General features: G+C 43.5%; 1 protein-coding gene across 2 annotated transcripts in view; it reads left to right on the top strand.

The window, feature by feature from the left end:
- Positions 1–19,410, top strand: part of ANKRD22 (ankyrin repeat domain 22) — a 52,105-nt gene extending 32,695 nt beyond the window's left edge. For both annotated transcript variants that reach the window (XM_056530094.1, XM_056530095.1), the window contains exons 4-7: positions 12,514–12,621; positions 14,820–14,897; positions 16,905–17,003; positions 19,111–19,410. In XM_056530094.1, coding sequence (XP_056386069.1) covers positions 12,514–12,621; positions 14,820–14,897; positions 16,905–17,003; positions 19,111–19,188 — 363 coding nt within the window. In that variant the 3' untranslated portion in view covers positions 19,189–19,410. The remainder of the gene's footprint in view (positions 1–12,513; positions 12,622–14,819; positions 14,898–16,904; positions 17,004–19,110) is intronic.
- The last annotated feature ends 908 nt before the right edge of the window (positions 19,411–20,318 follow it).

The raw sequence follows: 20,318 nt of genomic DNA, 5'->3' as shown, positions 1-20,318 counted from the left end.
ATGGCATAGCCAGGAGTTGGCACCAGCATGTGTAGACACTAGGCCTTCACAATCCCTAAGATTAAAAGATGAATTCACAAATTTAAACCGAAGATTTTGGATAGCTGGTGATACCTACGATAACAACATTTTTATTTCCAGACCCAGGCCCAGCAGCGGCATCAGTAAACCATATATGGCCTGAATGACACAGCCTGGAGTTGGTTGAAGCATGAGTACACACCAGGGCTACACAATCCCCAAGAAAAAACACAAGAATTTTTGAAATTTAAAATGAAGATTTTGGATAGCTGGTGCTACCTACCATAACAAAATTTTTATTCCCAGGCCCAGCAGCGCCATCAGTAAACCATATATTGCCGGAATGACACAGACTCGACTTGGCTGAAGCATGAGTACAAACCAGGGCTTCACAATCCCCAAGAAAAAACACAAGAATTTTTTTTAATTTAAAATGAAGATTTTGGATAGCTGGTGCTACCTATCATAACAATTTTTATTCCCAGGCCCAGCAGCAGCATCAGTAAACCATATATTGCCTGAATGACACATCCTGGAGTTGGCTGAAGCATGAGTACACACCAGGGCTTCACAATCCCCAAGAAAAAACACAAGAATTTTTGAAATTTAAAATGAAGATTTTGGATAGCTGGTGCTACCTACCATAACAAAATGTTTATTCCCAGGCCCAGCAGCGCCATCAGTAAACCATATATTGCCGGAATGACACGACTCGACTTGGCTGAAGCATGAGTACACACCAGGGCTTCACAATCCCCAAGAAAAAACACAATCATTTTTTTAATTTAAAATGAAGATGTTGGATAGCTGGTGCTACCTATCATAACAAAATTTTTATTCCCGGACCCAGGCCCAGCAGCATCAATAAACCATATATTGCCTGAGTGACACAGCCTGGAGTTGACACAGCCACTGAGACTTGTCCGGGCAGTGGAGGCTTAGGACACAATGGAGGATGTGGAGGCGGAGTCGCACACTGTCACAGGACCAACCGGCTGACAGAGTGGAGGAGGAAGCAGCATGAGTACACAAGAGGTGTTCACAACCCCTAAAATTAAAAGATGAACGTTGAAATCTCTATTGAAGATGCATGTTAGGTAGTGCTACCATCCAAAAATTAAAGGCCCAAGGCCAGAAGCATCAGTGAGGCAAGTAGTTCCTGAAAGACACAGGATCAGTCAGGAGCAGGCATTCGCAATACCCAAGAGGGTTTCATAGCCCCTTACATTTAAATATCAATGTTGAAATTCGCATTAAAGGAAAACTCTCACTCGTTTGCTCCCGCACTATCCACAGGTACTGGTGGATAGTGCGGGAGACGCTGATTAAAATGAGCCCTACCTTGTCCGGATCTGTGCCGCCGTTCTCTAGCAATTGTAGTTTTATTATCTGTTGAAATCTTCCTGTAACTGGCACGGGCGGGGCTTCGGCGCTTAACTTGCACCGAGGTAAGCGCTGCTTATGAATATTCATCCCCCCTCCCCCCAGTTAGGAGCGGCAAAGAGAGGGAGAACTGGAGGGAGGGGGATGAATATTCATAAGCGTCGCTGACGTCAGTGCCAGTTAAGCGCCGAAGCCCCGCCCGTGCCAGTTACAGGAAGATTTCAACAGATAATAAAACTACAATTGCGGGAGAACGGCGGCACAGATCCAGACAAGGTAGGGCTCATTTTAATCAGCATCTCCCACACTATCCACCAGTACCGGTTGATAGTTTTCCTTTAAGCATGTATTTAGCTACTGCTAAACATCCAATTAAAGGCCCAAGGCCATAAGCATCAGTGAGGCAAGTAGTTCCTGAAAGACACAGGATCAGTCAGGAGCAGGCATTCGCAGTACCCAAGAGGGTTTCATAACCCTAATTGATAACCCAAGAGGGTTTTATAACCATAATTGGGAAGTGTTGGTGTAGCAGCATGGCCAATCTACTCTGAGGCATCTTGCATTGGTGGATGGATATCCTGGCTGATCTATGCCTGATTCATCTTCACAAAGGTCAGTCTCTCCACATTTTTCGTGGACAGACGAGTTCGCCTTGGGGTGACTATGGCACGACAGCTTTTCCAGGGCAAACTCTGCTAGTTGCGGCCATAAATCAAGTTTGGCTGCCCAGAAGTCCAGTGAATCTTCAAGGTTTGTTGGCATGGCCATGTCAAGGTATGCCACCACCTGCTGGTTCAGGTCCTGCTCCATGTCTACCTGCTGCTGACTAGTGGCTTCACTATGCGGGTGAAGAAAGTTACTCATCAGCGACTGTAGACTTAGGCTGCTGATATTGGAGCTGGTACTGCTCCTGCCACCCCTCTCCAGCAGCCATGGCAGTGGAAGGTGAGCACAGAGGGCCCCCCGAGTCAGACCTGCGAGTGGATGGACCATGTCACCGATAGGCATCAGCCAACTGACTATGTGGGTTCTCTCTGTAGTAGGTCAGTTTGTCCTCCCTCTCAGTGGGTGTAAAAAAGGCCCCCATTCTGTGACGGTAGCGAGAGTCCAATAAGGTGGAGAGCCAGAAGCCATCCCGCTGACGAATTCTGACAATTCGAGGGTCACTACGCAAGCAACTGAGCATGCATCGTGCCATTTGCGCCAGTAACTCAGAGGGACTCCCTACCTCCATCTCCACTGCATACTGCCATGGCGTGTCTGGGTCCTCTGTCTCGCCTTCCTCATAATAACCCTCTAGCTCCTCTAGCTGATCATGCTCCTCCTCTCCTGTCCGATGACTAGAAACACCCCCCATCTCATCCAACCTAAACTGTCCTTCACTCTGCCCCTCATCCTCCTCCTCCAGTTCAGCCCCCACAGGGCTCATGTAGCCGTGAGATGTAGGCGCAACGTCTCCATTGCCGTGACTAGCCATCGTTTCAATCATTTGTTGTAGGCAATGAAGGAGTGGAATTACGTCTTTCATCCCATAATCCAGGCGACTTACAAATAATGTGGCTTCCTCAAAGGGCCTCAACAAACGGCAGGTGTCACGTATGAGCTGCCACTGGTTCACATTCAAGTTACACAGGGGAGTACCCCTATCTGCTTATATCATCAAGAAATCGGTGATGGCTTTTCTTTGTTCATATAGTCTGTCCAACAACGTCACAAATAAGACTATGTTGTGGGATACCGTTCTGACGCTGCAGGTCAAGGAGGGTGTGCTTTGTGGTATACGAGTGGCTGAAGTGCATGCACAGTTTCCTTCCCAGTGTTAGGATGTCTTGCAAATGGGGTGAAGACTTGAGGAAGCGCTTGACAACCAGATTCAACACGTGTGCCATGCAGGGCGCATATTTCACACTTCCTTGTCGCAGCGCGGACACAATGTTCTTCCCGTTGTCAGTCACCACGGTTCCCATTTCCAATTTTCATGGAGTAAGCCATACTCCCATTTCTCGACGAATGAATTTTAGCAGTTCCTCCCCTCGTGGGACTCCGTTCGCCAAGGCAAACCATGTGAAGAACAGCGTGACACCTCCGTGCCCTACACACATGGTATGATGAAGGGCCACTGAGATTTGTACGTGCAGTGGAGGCCGAGGACATGGTGGAGGATGAGGAGGAGGAGTCACACACTGTCACAGGACCAACTGCCTGAGAGCGAGAGTGTGGAGGAGGAAGCAGTGCGACCTGTCCAAGTTGCTGTTGTGGCTGTGCAGGAACTGCATTTACCCAGTTGGCGGTAAAAGACATGTATTGTCCATGCCCGTAGTTACAGCTCCACACATTGGCGCTGCTGTGCACTTTTGAACACACCGACAGGCTCAAGGACCGGCACTCCTTCTCTTGTACAAAATTATGCAGGGCTGGTACTGCCTTCTTCGCAAAGAAATGACGGCTTGGGACTCTCCACCTTGGCTCGGCACAAGCCATCAATTCTCTGAAAGGTGCAGAGTCCACCACTTGAAATGGGAGGGACTGCAGCACCAGCAACTTGGAAAGGAGGACATTCAGCTTCTGCACCATTGGATGAGTGGGCGCATACTGTTGTCTCTTGGACATGGCTTCGCCTATGGATTGTTAGCAGAATGGCTGACTACAAGTAGGAGGAGCAGAAGCATCTGTTGCAACAGAAGGAGGGTAATACACACAGCTCCCTTCGTCTGAGGTGGACCCTTGGCTGGCTGAAGGAGGGAGTAGCATGCCACTGGGTGATGCCGCAGGCTGTACCACCACATCTGAGCCGAGGTTGTCCCAGGCCGCTTTATGGTAGCTCATCATATGTTGACACAGGGCCGTGGTGCCAACATTGCTACCCTGTCCACACTTCACCTTCTGCCGACATATCTTGCATGTGGCTTGCAAGAGCTAATTGTAATGGCCGCCCCTTTTTATAGTGGGGTCTGGACTAAAGCCCATTGTCAAGCTGCGGGTCATGGGGAAAGCTGGTGCTCTCTGGGAGAACATGTGACAACAAATCATGTGACTGCATAACATGTGACAGGCTTACACACAGGTCATTGAGACCTCCCACAGGTCCTTGAGACAATCTATACATAGGGATCCTGTCTAAGCATTAAAGTGATACACACCCCTTTAAAAAACCAACAGTCCCTGCAGGGGAGCCCCCAGGTCACTGAGGGACTCCACCTGACAGGGCCTAAAGGTAGTACAGAACCATGTTCTGTACTGGGACATCACAAAAGAAATGCAATTTTGAAACATGAGGGAGGAGGGAGGAATTTTTATACAATTTATTGTGCAGTTAACCCCTTAAGGACCAGGCCATTTTACACCTTAGGACCAGAGCGTCTTTTGAACATCTGACCACTGTCACTTTAAACATTAATAACTCTGGGATGCTTTTAGTTATCCTTCTGATTCTGATATTGTTTTTTTGTGACATTTTCTACTTTATTTTGGTGGTAAATTTTCGGCATTACTTGCATCCTTTTTTGGTGAAAAATCCCCAAATTTCATGAAAATTTTGAAAATTTTGCATTTTTCTAACTTTGAAGCTCTCTGCTTGTAAGGAAAATGGATATTCCCAATAAATGTTATTTTTATTCACAAATAACACATGTCCACTTTATGTTGGCATCATAAAATGGACATATTTTTACTTTTTGAAGGGCTTCAAAGTAAAGCAGCAATTTTCAAAAATGTCATGAAAATTGCTAAATCTGAAGGGACAGATGTTACAGAACTACAACTCCCAGCATTCCTGGGCAGTTTAGGCATGCTGAGAGTTGTAGTTTGGCAACATCTGGAGGGCTATCGTTTGGGCACCACTGTAACAGTGGTCTCCAAACTGTGACCCTCCAGATGTTGCAAAACTACAACTCCCAGCAGTTTGGCCTTCCTAGTAGTTGCCACAGTAAAGATCACTTTACTTTCGCTTTCAATTCCCCCCTCCCCCACAGTAGTTTCCCTACCTGACCCAGGATCCAGCAGTCTCCAGCAACGATCGGGGTCTCCAGGCATCTTCTCCTGCAGGTACAGACCTCCGTCTTCTTCCCACGATCTCCTCGACATCCAGGGGTGGCCAGAACGGGGGGTTGCCAGGGCAACCCACTGTCCTGCTCTGCCATTGGTCAGAATCAATTCTGACCAATGGCCGGGGATAGGAGGAAATCACAGCACTCCTACCCTTCAGGATGATCTGGGCTGTCACCGCCAGGCCAGATCATCACAATTTTCCGGGTTATTGGGTCACCAGAGACCCGATCAGCCCGGAATAGGAGAAAATTGCATGTCTGAATTGACATGCGATTTTCTGCGATCGCCGACATGGGGGGGTCCCGAGACCCCCCTCGGCATTTGCACGGCATGCCTGCTGAAGGATTTCAGCAGGAATGCCATTCCGATCTCTGCCCGGCGCGCGGCAGAGACCGGAGAAACACCTGAGATGTTCCTGAACGTCCTTGGTCCTTAAGAGGTTAAATTGACTTGTTATCTTTATTCCTCAAGTTAGTACAATCGACTCAGTTTGTATAGTTTCCTTTTATGTTTTATTACTTTTTCTTTAATTTTTTAAAGTGTTATAAAATGCCCCTATTGCTTAGTCAGTAATAGTTATTTTTTTGCGCCATGCTCTGTTTTGTTCCTATCTGGTGTAGATAGGACTTTTTGATTTGCTTTTTATTTTTTTTCAGGGATGTATGTAAAAAAAAATGAAATTCTGGCATTTGGAATTTTTTCATTTACACAATTCATTGATGGATTCAATAATATATTCAATAAAATACAGTATTCAATTGTTTATACAGATCAAAGCAGTACATATGTACTGCATTGATCCATTAGATCAACACTCTATTGGTATCATAGGAAGGCTGTATCACTAGCACAGTCCTATCAGTCAGCCATAGAGGCCTAACAAAGACCTTAAAGGGGTATTCCAAGCAAAACCTTTTTTTATATATATCAACTGGCTCCGGAAAGTTAAACAGATTTGTAAATTACTTCTATTAAAAAATCTTAATCCTTCCAATAGTTATTAGCTTCTGAAGTTTTCTGTCTAACTGCTCAATGATGATGTCACATCCCAGGAGCTGTGCATGATGGGAGAATATCCCCATAGGAACTGCACAGCTCCCGGGATGTGAGTCATCAGAGAGCAGTTAGACAGAAAACAACAACTCAACTTCAGAAGCTAATAACTATTGGAAGGATTAAGATTTTTTAATAGAAGTAATTTACAAATCTGTTTAACTTTCCGGTGCCAGTTGATATATAAAAAAACGTTTTGGCCTGGAATACCCCTTTAATATGCTGAGCCAAACCACTGCACCACCAATGACACTTAGTAAGGCTATTTAAATGCTGCTGTTAGCTTTGACAGCTGCATTTAAATGGTTAATAGTCGGGTGTGGAAATTGCTCCGTGCCAGCTATTAGGGGCAAACATGAACTACTAAAAGCAGCCTGGAGCCTCCAAGTTTGGGTCATAGAAGGGTTAATCCAGGATTAGACACCCATAGCTACCTTCTTCCAGAAACAGTCCCACACTTGTTTTGTGTCTTGTGTTTTGGAATTGCAGCTCAGCCCCCTCCCATAAACATGAATAGAGGGGGTGTGGCCGTGATGTCACCTCTCGGTCTTGGAGGCAGAGGCTGGCACAGAATGCTGGGGCTGCAGTGAGATTGCGGGGGTTCCAGCGGCGGGACCCCTGCAATCATACCTCTTATCCCCTATCTTTTGGATAGAGGATAAGATGTATAAGGCCGGAATACCCCTTTAACCCCTTAACGACCACGGATGTAAATGTATATCTTGGTTTGACGGTACTTCGCGTACATTTATGTCCTGTGTATGACCGCGAGCATCGGAACGGTGCTCGCGTCATACACAGCAGGTTCCGGCTGCTAGCAACAGCCGGGGACCCGCCAGTAATGGCCGACATCCGCGATTGCACGGATGTCTGCCATTAACCCCTCAGATGCCATGATCAGTACAGATCACGGCATCTGCGGCAGTGCGGTACTTTAAATGGATGATTGGATTGCCCGCAGCGCTGCCGCGGTGATCCGATCATCCAGCATGGCAACCGGAGGTCCCCTCATCTGCTTCCGGCCATCTCCTGGAGGGCTTCTGCTTTTGGTCTGAGATCGAGCAGACTAGAGCAGAAGATCACCGATAACACTGATCAGTGCTATGTCCTATGCATAGCACTGAACAGTATTAGCAATCAAAGGATTGCTATAGATAGTCCCCTATGGGAGCATAAAAAGTGTAAAATAAAAGTTGAAACATCCCCTCCCCCAATAAAAATGAAAATTGTCGGATTTTCTCTCTTTTTTTGTTTTTATAAACATATTTGGTATCGCCACATGTGTAAATGTCCGAACTATCAAAATATAATGTTAATGATCCCGTATGGTGAATGGCATAAACGTAAAAAATGGGAAAAAAAAGTCCAAAAATGCAGCTTTTTTGTCACATTTTATTTAAAAAAAATAATAAAAAACTAAAATAAATAAAATCTAAAAGTTTTATATATGCAAATGTGGTATCGATAAAAAGTAAAAAAATATACGGAAAAATGAAAAAGTTATAGGTGGTCATAATAGGGTGATTTTAGATCACTGATTTTGTACAAAAAAAAGTTTTAGATTTTTTTTTTTAAGCGGTACAAAAATATAAAAGTATCTAGCCATGGGTATCATTTTAATTGTATTGACTACCAGAATAAAGAACACATGTCAATTTTACCGTAAAGTGTACAGTTTGAAAACAAAACCCTCCAAAATGTGCAAAATTGTGGTTTTCATAAAAATTTTCTCCCTAAAAAAAAAATTTGGGGGGTTCGCCGTACATTTTAGGGTAAAATGAGAGGTTTCATTACAAAGTACAATTGGTCACGCAAAAAACAAGCCCTTATATGGGTCTGTAAATGGAAATATAAAAGAATGGATTTTAGTCAAGGAGGAAAAAACGAAAACGCAAAAATAAAATTGGCCTGGTCCTTAAAGGAGAACTCCCCCGGGGCCTCCAGTAACCGGCTCCGGTCTCCGCTGTGGTCCTCTTCCTGGTTGCTGGTGGTCGGAGAGTCATACTGCGCTCAGCCAATCACCGGCCGCAGTGAAGTCCCGACTCGGCCGGAAATAGGCTGAGCAGCAGTGTGACGTTTTCGGCCCTTGCAGCAGGGGCCGGTGTAGTGAAGAATTTTGTGTCTTGAAACGTTCTCACACTGCCGCTCAGCCTATCGCCGGCCGAGTCGGGACTTCACTGCGGCCGATGATTGGCTGAGCGCAGTTTGTCTTGCCAACCATCGGCAACCAGGAAGAGGATTGCGGCGGAAACCGGAGCTGGTTACCAGAGGCCCCGGGGGAGCGGAGAAAGGTATGTACATCTTTATTTTTTTACTGCCGGCAGTATGGGGGACAATTTTTATATTCTGGAGTTCTCCTTTAAGGTTAAAATGGGCTTGGTCCTTAAGGGGTTAAGTAAATACAGCCAAGTTGTAACAGTCGCTCATCTGTATGTGGTATAACGCAACCTAAGGATAGGTGTGACACTATTTTTAGAAGAAAGCAGACATGTTTTTTTTTTTTAAACCTGGATAACACTTTTAAGGGTAGGTTCACTGTGGTATACCATAGGTGGATGTACCAAAACAAGACCAGTTTGGCTCATTGTTGCATACAGTTTTTGGTGGTTTGTGGTATTTTTTTGTATTGTTTTTTTTTTTTTTTTTTTTGTTATGCTAGGTTCACAACACGATTTGTGCCTCTGAGGCACCGATACAGACCGTCAGAATGACATGCCGACATATCTGTGCTCAGACAGGCATGGGCCCCAGTCTGTTCAATAACCCAGACATAGTCAGCTAGTGACTACGTTTGGATCATGTTCCCAATGTATCCGTGTTTTGTCTTAACTGAAAAGTGCAGCAAGCCATGTTTCTCAGTACAAGCCAAAACTTCTATATGCTCAGTAAATGACCCAAACGTATTCACCGGCTGAGTGCACTCTGGCCATTGAAATGAATGGGGCCCATGCCTGTCCGTCCACAGATATGTTGGTTTGACAGTTTACTGATGTATCCACTCCTCGGGCAAAAATCATGATGTGAACAAGGCCTTAAACTATGTTAAAACTGAAAACTGTGAAACTGTGAACAACAACAAAAATATTGTCACTTCTGTGAGGAAAAAAACATATACTGATACAGTATATTATATAGTACATTAAGCCTCTTAGCGCACTTTTTGATCACAACGTGTCCCCCATCCACCACGGGAAGGTGGCCTCATTTAGGATGGGACCCTAGCACAAATTCTGAGCCTAATGCTCAAATATCCACTCACCTCTGCTGGGCATATAGCCTCTGACTGGGTGACGTACTGGATCCATAAACAATTGGAGTTTTAAACTGTTTAGGTGGAGTTTTAAATTGTTTATGGATCCAGTATGTCACCCAGTCAGAGGCTATATGCCCAGCAGAGGTGAGTGGATATGAGCGTTAGGCTCAGAATTTGTGGTAGGGTCCCATCCTAATTGAGGCCACCTCCCCGTGGTGGATGGGGGACGCGTTTTGATCAAAAAGTGCGCTAATAACCTCAATCTTTTGACCAATGTGTGCTGCTGCAGTCCTCTTTTTTTGTATACTATATATAAAATATATATATATTTTTTTTTTTTTGCGGTATAGAAAAGTAGTGCATGCAGAACTTTTTTACTCCACCAAAAAATTGTACACAAACGTACAGAGGACAAAAACAGGTTAAAACTGAAATAATTTAACTTTTACATAATGGAAATCTATGGATATACCACAGCATACGTTTAGGTACTGTTTAAACATATTTCATGGTGCACTGCTGGGGTATAGATGTGAAAGAGCCTTAAAGGGGTACTCCGCCCCTAGCATCTTATCCCCTATCCAAAGGATAGGGGATAAGATGTCAGATCGCGGGGATCTCCGCTGCAGCACCCCGCTATCATTACTGCACAGAGCAAACTCGCTCTGTGCGTAATGACCGGCGATACAGGGGCCGGAGCATCGTGACATCACGGCTGCGCCCCCTCTGGACGTCACGGTCTGCCCCCCTCAATACGCCATTATGCCCCCTCCCATAGACTTGTATTGAGGGGGGGCCGTGATGTCACGAGGGGGCAGAGCCGTGATGTCACGATGCTGCGGCCCCTGTATCGCCGGTCATTCCGCACAGAGTAAGTTTGCTCTGTGCAGTAATGATAGTGGGGCGCTGCAGCAGAGATCCCGGGGGTCCCCAGAGGCGGGACCCCTGCGATCTGACATCTTATCCCCTATCCTTTTGGTTTTCTTTCTGCCGAGTTGTCGTCCTCTATAGTTCCGTAATTTTGGCCTTCATTTGCGCTCTGAAGGCGGGTCCCCTGCTGGTAGCCTTGATTTGGGTTCCGGAGGAAGGGGCCTTAGCCTGCCCCCCTTGTTCGCATATTCATTTTCCCCCTGAGCCCAGTGCTCTGTCTGCAGAGCGCATGCACTGAAGATTTTACCCGGCTCTTGCGTCCTGATGACGTGAGAGCTGTGCGTTGGGAGAGCGCTCTGCACAATTTAGCGCCGGTCCCTCACTACACCCAGAAGTACCTCTTTCTGAAGTCTCGCTACTCCCGACTTCCGTGTGTAGCGAGGGACCGGGGAATGCGCAGTTACACTGCGCAGAGCGCTCTCCTGACGCACAGCTCTCATGTCATCAGGACAGGAGAGCTGGGTAAAATCTTCAGTTCATGCGCTCTGCAGACAGAGCGCTGCGTTCTGGGGGGAAATGAATATGTGAACAAGAGGAGCGGGCTAAGGCCCCTTCCTCCAGAACTCAAAGTAAGGCTGCTGGCGGAAGACCCGCCTTTAGAGCGCAAATGAAGGCCAAAATTACGGAACTTTAGCAGACGACAACTCGACAGCAAGAAAACCTAAAAAGTAAGTGGTGTATGGACTCCTGTTCACCCACACTATAACCCAGTGTATTGGGTTTAGTGTGTGTGAACTGGCGGACAGTTTTTCTTTAAACAGAATGCTGCCTTTAGGTCAGGAAAAGCAGTGAAACTGTATATGATTTCCTTTATAGGTTAAGTATGAGATTAGAATAAAAAAAGGACTGTGAGATAGCAGATTTGTAGAATTAGTGACCAGGACCATTGCTCTACTGAATCTGTAACCTGCAGGTTAATGATGGAGAGTTCCTGTTAGAAATTCAGAAGGAAGAGCGGTATGTAATGCTTTTTTTTTAAAGAAAGGTTTTACAAAGGTACTGCACATAGATATCTAGTTAGTTTTTCACTGGAGGTGCACTAAAAGGGGTACTCCGGTGGAAAAAACATTTTTTAATCAACTTGTGCCAGAAAGTTAAACAGATTTATATATTACTTCTATAAAAAAATCTTTATCCTTCCAGTACTTATTAGTTGTGATATACTACAGACAAAGTTATTTTCTCTTTGGATTTCTTTATTTTTTTCTGTCTATGGTGCTCTCTACTGACACCTCTGTCCGTATCAGGAACTGTCCAGAGGAGGAGCAAATCTTCATAGCAAACCTATGCTGCTCTTGACTGTTCCTGATACGGACAGAGGTGTCCGCAGAGAGCACTGTGGAGAGAAAAAAAAAAAAGAAATCCAAAAAGGAACTTTCTCTGTAACATACAGCCGCTAATAAGTACTGGAAGGATAAAGATTTTTTTAGTAGAAGTAATTTGCAAATCGGTTTAACTTTCTGGCACCAGTTGATTAAAATAAAATTACTATAGGTGCTCGAAGTATTCTGTATGTGTGTGTGTGTTATAGATATATATATATATACACACACACTAAATTTAGTTGCACAGGAATGTTAAGATAATGTAAGGCTAGAAAGCAATGGTAATAATAACATGAATCATAAAATGTCACCTGAGGTAAGTACGGCTCAGTAAGTTATTGAAACACCTAGTGTCACTGCTAGTTACAATCTTTCTTCTCCTGGTAGCTGTGGGATTTCCCACAAGACAAACATAATAAAAAGGACATTAAATAGTAAATGAAGGTGACCCACTGACATTTATTATCTGAACTCAAAATGTTCTCTATTCTCTGATTACAGAAAGAAAGGACGTGTTTACACTATGCTGTAAGGAAAAGGTTCACATTCCTGGACTACTTACTGATTGTAATCCTGATGCCTGTTATGCTTATAGGATACGTTATCATGGTAAGCGCCAAACTGTGATGAACTGATGCATGGGGTAGAAAACACCAGCCATTAAAAAATAAAATAAATTGTTTCTATTTCTACACACACACACACACATACACTCACAAGCACGCGTCCAGCGGAACATGTTATTTATTTATTTATTTATTTTAAAATAAACACAGGAATACCGTATTTTTCGCCGTATAAGACACACTTTTTCTTCCCCAAAACTGGCGGGAAAAAGTCGGTGCGTCTTATACGGCAAATACACCCCTATCGCGGCGGTCCCTGCGGCCATCAACGGCCGGGACCCGCGGATAATACAGGACATCACCGATCGCTGTGATGCCCTGTATTAACCCTTTAGACGCGGCGATCAAAGCTGACCGCCGCGTCTGAAGGGAAAGTGACACTAACCCGGCTGTTCAGTCGGGCTGTTCGGGACTGCCGCGATTTCACCGCGGCAGTCCCGAACAGCCCGACTGAATAGCCGGGTTAGTGCTTACAGGACACCGGGAGGGACCTTACCTGCCTCCTTGGTGTCTTCTCCATTCAGGGATCCCCTGTATGGCCTGCGCGTGCGTAACGACGTGATGGCGGCGACGGAGAGCGAGGATACCCGTCCGGCAGCAGAGACGTTCCGGAGCGACAGGGACATGGCGACAGCGATGGAGCGACATCCAGGGCAGCGGTGACGGGTCCGGAGCGGCAGGGACACGTGAGTATTTCCTCCTATGCAGTGGTCTTCAATCTGCGGACCTCCAGATGTTGCAAAACTACAACTCCCAGCATGCCCGGACAGCCAACGGCTGTCCGGGCATGCTGGGAGTTGTAGTTTTGCAACATCTGGAGGTCTGCAGGTTGAAGACCACTATTGGGTTCAAAATCTTTATTTTTTTAGATTTTGCACCTATAAATTGGGTGCGTCTTATACGCCGGTGCGTCCTATAGGACGAAAAATATGGTACTTCTTTGGAACATCTCCTAAAGGTATTAAAAAAATAAATAAAATAACAAATTCACATTACCTCCTTAATGACTAAAATTTTATACATGTTTAACAATTTGAAAAAAAGGAATATCTGTATATGTTGTGAAATAATAAAATTAAATAATTAAAGTGATTTTTTATAGCCCATTAAATAAAATTTAGAGTAATTAATCCACCATGTGGGTAAAGTCACTAGTGTTTTTTTGTATTTTGCATTGTTCCACTGTAACTGGGGCTACATTGTCCCCTCTTGTAATATTAGTCACTGGCCTAATAGATCTCTTAAAACCCAGCAGCCCTGCCATTATGCAACACTCCTATTGCTGCTAATCACTACACAGCACTCAATGGGTGCTATATAGACTCCAAAATAGAAGTCCCAATGGGTAACAAACTTCTCATTGTCCCCAGATGTTTGTGACAACCAGGGACCCCATATGCTCCTGCTAGATTACAGGAATAGGAGTTCTAAACCTGCACCTTATATTCACAATAGCGCAGGTTTATACCAAGGACTACTCGGTGTGCGTGTATGGTGGGTGGTTGCAAAAAAGTTTAAAGTGGTATTCCAGTGTACCTAAAAAAATTCAAATAATGCTGGAGTTGTATAAAAATAAGCCATACTTACCTACTCCCTATCCCCCACAGCTCCTGCTATACCTCCCGTTATGGCTATTTTCAGATCCTCGTGGTTACCTTTTCTGCATGCCTGACACGAGAGGTTGGAGCAGAACCTGCCCACTCAGCTAATCATAGGCCAACAGAGACATGAGCCAGCAGGTTCTGCTCTGCCCTCTCATTTTGGATGCAGGCAGAAGATTAGTTTCAGGTTTTACCAGCAGCTATGTACAGCAGGATGAACTGAAGGTATGGGCCATCTGCCACTGTCCAAGGCTCTAGATCATACTAGAGACCCACAGGCCCAGAAGCAGAATTATAGATATTTAGACTGGGCAGAACTCAACACTTCCTGTCATGAAACAACAATATAATGGGGGAGATATATCAGGCTGCCTTATAATAAGTCTTTGTTTCCCAAGGCCACCAATCAGAACTCAGGTTTTTCTTTTACCAGAGCAATATGAGAAATGAAAGCTGTGCTGGTGGTTGCTATGGGCAATAAAGAGACTCTTAAAATAAATAAAATCAAGTGCAGTCAAATCTCCCTATCTGTAATCCGTGTAATATTTATTCACTTATGTTTCATATCCATTATGTGCAGGTATCAAAAACTAAACAAAATGAAAGACTGGTTAGACTTTTACTGGCTGCAGGTGTCAACGTCAACGCCATGGATTCTGTAAGTGATAGCATTGCCACTGCAGATTTGTACTGTTACCTTTACAATCTCTATCGATTATCTTTTAATTAATTAATTTAGTTTTTGTTAATTTGTTTTTCTGAATGCCGAATGAAGTAACTTTCTAAATTGGCTTCATTCGAAATGTTTACCATTTTTCTGCAACTTATAGAGACAAATCCATCACACAGACTCTTTGTTTCCTCGGTGCAAGGCTCCATTTACAGTGAGGGAATTCAGTCAGGAATTTCCTAACTAAACTTCCTTAGGGAATCTGCGCCATTCAAAATAGTCTGGAATTGGCGCTCATGTCTGTGACAGATTGCGCCATCACATTAAAAAACTAATTCACCATCTGCACATGTACCAGGTCACCATCTGCACATTTACCAGGAGGAGTCTCTATCAGATGTGAACCTGTGTTTAACTCAGCATTTGGGTACGTTCATACGAGCGGATCCCCAGCGTATTTTACTCTGCGGATCCGCTGCTGAAAGACCGCTACATGGTGCCTGCTCGGAGCGGCAATACTCCACTATGAGCAGGCACACAGCGATGTGAGAGTCGCTGCACGCATGCGCAGTATACTCGCACATCGCGGCAGCTCTCAGCCTAGCTCATAGAGCAGGGGGAGAGGCCACGATGTGTGCGAGTACACCGCGCATGCCCGGCAACTCGCACATCGCTTCAGTGTGTCTGCTTGTAGCAGCGTATTGCCACTCCGAACAGGCAAATGTAAAAGCACCACATATCGGTCCTTCAGCGGTGGATCCGCAGCCTAAAATACGCTGGGGATCCGCTTGTGTGAATGTACCCTTTCTCTTCCTCTGATGGAGTCATGGGACAATAGCACAAAATGTAAACTATCCATTACCCTGACAGAAAACTCTCAAATTGTTCCTGGCCCTAAATGGACTCTCAGAAGCTACTTAGTTTCCTTACATAGATTCAACTGGTAGGGGAGTCTTTATAGCAATGTTCCCTGGAAAAAATTGGCAAAATAGTTCAACTCAAGAATAAAGTAAACTCTGCCCAACACGGGCATGTCCCACAGTCAACCATTACTTTTATAGTTTGTTTTTTCTCTTTATGGTTGGCTGTGGTGTGAGTATGACATGTTAAAACATGTAAGGTCCATGTTAACAACGGACTGGAAATATGGAGCAAAAAAAGTGGGGGGGGAAAAAAAAAAGATCTAGCTCACAAAATATAAAAGTGCTTATACGGGATCTTCCTGCCCTCATCGCCACTTGGAGGGGATTGCTCCCATCATAGAAAGGTGGAGGGGCAGTTGGACAGAGATGGTGCCTGGAGAAGGTGTTACCTCAGTGCGGCAAGTCGGGGGGATCTTGGAAGCAATATTAAATGAGTTGAAGGAGTGAGTTGAGAAGAGATAAAGAAACCCCCAAAGTAATCAGGACTAGGGAGTGGTTTGATCAACCATAGTAGTATCGTGAAGATGTATGGAAAATGTTTCGTTTATCTTCCCTCTCCCAGTTTTTGTTCTTAATTTTTTATTTAGTTTCATTTATTTAGTTTTTGTTTATTTTACAAATTTTATAGTAATGTAAGTAAGATATTTATTATTATATGGTATTTCTTGCAATGCACCGTTCCGTCTTCTGCTGTATAGAATTTTCAGGGATAGTACGTAAGAGGGTAAGGTAGGGTAATGGCGGTAAATGTTTAGCTAAAAGAAAACTTTTGGAGTTGTCTGGTTTAGAAAAACAATTAAATACCCTTATTGAGAGATAGTGGGAGGGATGTTTATATTCAGGACCATACAGAGAAATACATAGAACATATCCTGCCGTCTCATACATACAGTCTATTGATTTCAGCGTGAGCAGTGTAACTAATCATTTGAGGGGTGTTGGCCCTTTAGAGAAATTAAGCATTTTGCTGGGATTACACTTCTTACACCATGTACATATACCACAAGTGATAAAAATAAATATATTCAACACTAGTACAATTTCCTAAAATCTCATTTGTATTCCTTTCTAGGGGGGGAACACGGCCCTCCATTATGCATGTAAGATGAAGAGCCAAAGTATAATACCAATTCTGCTAGAAGCTAAGGCCAATCCATTGATTAAAAATAAGGTAAGCACGAAATTTGACTTGCTGAAGTGACCACCACAAAAAGTTTGTATTTATTTGAATTGGGATAACAGATATTTCATGTACCTTGATTTGTTTTGTCAAGGGATGGTTGGAGAAACATTTAGAAATTTTGGCAGTATTATTACAGTAATGTCTGGTCATGCCAGACAATGTCAAAGAAGTGACAAACAATAATAGATTTAAGCCTGTATATGACAATCGAGTGGACTCTGACACATGTCTACAGTGGCCATTTGAAGTGAATCTGTCATCTTTTTTAGAGGTGAGTGAAGTTACAGTGATTTGATATGTCACAAACTTTTCGGCTCGGCAGTTGCTGACTTGATCCTGCATAAATTAGTTCAGCTTTCAGGTGCTCCGGTGGGCTGGAAAAGGTGCATACAGTCCTAGGAAAGAGTCTCCAGCCCTCCGGAGCACCTGAAAGCTGAACTAATTTATGCAGGCTAAAGTCAGCAACTGCCGAGCCGAGAAGTACGTGACTAATCGAATCACTGTAACTTCGCTCATCTCTAATCTTTTTCATGCTGCCTGATCCACATGTCAATCGGCTAGTCACCATTGGCTTCTACCTTCCCTACCAGCTGACCACGATTGATAGATATCTCGCTCGGATCTCAACAACATTAAAAGGGTACTCCACTGGAAAAAAAAATGTCCTTAAATCAACGGGTGCCAGAAAGATAAACAGATTTGCAAATTACTTCTATTTAAAAATCTTCATCTTTTCAGTACTTATCAGCTGCTGTATACTATAGAGGAAGTTTGTTTTATTTTTGAATTTCTTTTCTGTCTGACCATAGTGCTCTCTGCTGACACCTCTGTCCATGTCAGGAACTGTCCAGAGCAGGATAGGTTTGCTATGGGGATTTGCTCCTAATCTGGACAGTTTCTAAAATGGACAGAGGTGTCAGCAGAGAGCACTGTGGTCAGTCAGAAAGGAAAGTCAGAAAGAAAATAACTTCCTCTGTAGTATACAGCAACTAATAAGTACCCAAAGGAACAAGAATTTTAAATAGAAGTAATTTACAAATCTGTTTTAACTTTCTGGCACCAGTTGATTTAAAGAAAAATGTTTTCCAGAGGAGTGCACCTTTAAATCTGTCTGAGATAACATGAAGAGATGTAGAATTCTAGCAAACCTACATCCACTGAAGATCTATGGTTAGTTCTCCGAAATGTTTGGAACAATGTCCTTTTTAGAGTTCCTTCAAAAACTGTGTGTAAGTGCACTGAAGAACTAATAGTATTTTAGACAAAAGGTGGTCAAACCAGTTATTGATTTGATTTAGATTTCACTTCTGATCATTCACTTTGCTTTTGTTTAATTGATATAAAAATAGAAATGTTAATAGTTTTTTTTTTTTAAGTATTCTAACTTTGCAGAAATTTTTCTATTCGGGTAGAAGAAACAGGCATGGTCGCACATCTAAAATCTTGTATAATGATCTGATTGCTTCTCAGCATAATATCAAAAACTAACAGGTTGTTAGTATACATTTTTGATCAAAAAGTACAAAGCCCACTCGCCACGTCAAGGCCACCTATTTAGAGTGGGTCCCTAGCATAAAATGGCGTAGCACTGGGCGGCGACCACCACCGCCGCGACACCAGTGCCCACGGGGGGGAACGACCCACTGGCAGAGCGGCCCCAATGCCACTCAAACCAGTCTATGGGCCACACCCCCCCCCCCCCCCCCCCACAGACACAGCGCCACGGCAGCAACGGACGCCGCACAGCACCACACCAGTGTCTATACTTGCCTAATATTTTCACACAGTTCTGTATATACAGTAAAGATCGATGATGATGCCATTTATTGTATGGATAACTAATGCAACCAAATGCAGTACAGATAAATAATGCTGCCTTATACTGTAGATGTCATATGTTTCAGTGTCAAATGTCTGAGTGACAACAAATCTGGGGGCGATACTGTTGTCCACTTTAAAATGGCACTGTATTGTAAAAAAATGTTAACATGTTGCTATATGACTAATTTTAAGACTGTACAACAAATTCTGCTACAGGGCTGGAGTCATGAATACATGTGTAATTTGCATTCTATATTTATTTGCTTCTTCCCAGGATGGAGAAACTTCCCTTGATATCGCTAAGAGATTAAAATTCAAAAAAATATTACACTTGATGAAAAAGTCTTCATAAAACTGACTGAAAGAAGTTTACCCATTGTGAAGGCGGTAAATGAAGCGCAAGGCTGGTAGTGAAGAAGTGTGTTTACATTACTTCCCTTGACAGTATAATTTATGGCATCCAAAGCAATATGAAATGGACATTTATAGCCCTGTCTCAACTGTAATATTAATAGATACTTTGTTGTAAATTTTTTTGTATATTTTTGTTCTACATTATAATAAAGTATTAAGAAAACAATAATGGCAAGAAGATTCGTTATAGTTATTTATAGTTGTAGGATTTTTTTTATAGGGGCAGGGTAGGGGATTGCAATATGACTTATACGCAGATGTACCATTATATCAGGAACACAGTCAGGTAAAGTGAATAGCACTGATTATCGTGTGGCAATGGTCTGTATCAAAGGGGTAGGTTATAATAGGCAGCAAGTAAATGCTTCTTGAACCTGATCTAAGGACCTGAGCAGCATTGACAAGGGCCAAACAATGACGGGGCCATCTCCAAAATTGCTGATCTTGAGTGATTTCCCCGCTAGTAGACAGTGGGGGACCGTGTAGGTGCACTGATGTTATAAATACAACAGAAACTGAGTTCACACCACATCACTTTAATAGAAATAAAATATATACTTTATTATCAAATATCATAAAAACTGCTCTCAAAATCTGTATGAATCTAGGGCGAGCAAAAACAGAGGAGCATCTAAATTAGGGTGTTTAATTTTTCCAAAGAGGTAATTTATATATGACTTTGCTTACGCCCTGAGTCTCAGTGATATAAAAGATATATATGCCAAATTTCAAGAAGATTGGATAATATTTAGGGGTTTCACACATTGATCATTTATCTCAAACTAGTGAAATGTCTAATATTGAAGTGCTTTGTACTAATGGGCTTTTCATGTATTTCTTTCAACCAAACCAATGGGAACCAAAAGAGGAATTTGGCTGCTAGAAAAGGTGCCTAGTGGTGAGTTTTTCGGAGCTCGGCTCCCTTCAAAGGAACAAGTACTTTTAGTTTTTATTTACCATCACAAGGAAATTAAAGAAACACTTTCGGATGCTGCTCAATCTACCAGTACTAAACTACAGGAAGCAAATATCCCTGTTAAAACAGAGGAGACTATCTGTGCTGGTATA

This window comes from Hyla sarda, chromosome 7 (genome assembly GCF_029499605.1).
Source record: "Hyla sarda isolate aHylSar1 chromosome 7, aHylSar1.hap1, whole genome shotgun sequence".
Lineage (NCBI taxonomy): Eukaryota > Metazoa > Chordata > Amphibia > Anura > Hylidae > Hyla > Hyla sarda.
Note: the sequence above shows the minus strand (reverse complement) of the source record. Positions and strands in the feature narration are given on the sequence as shown.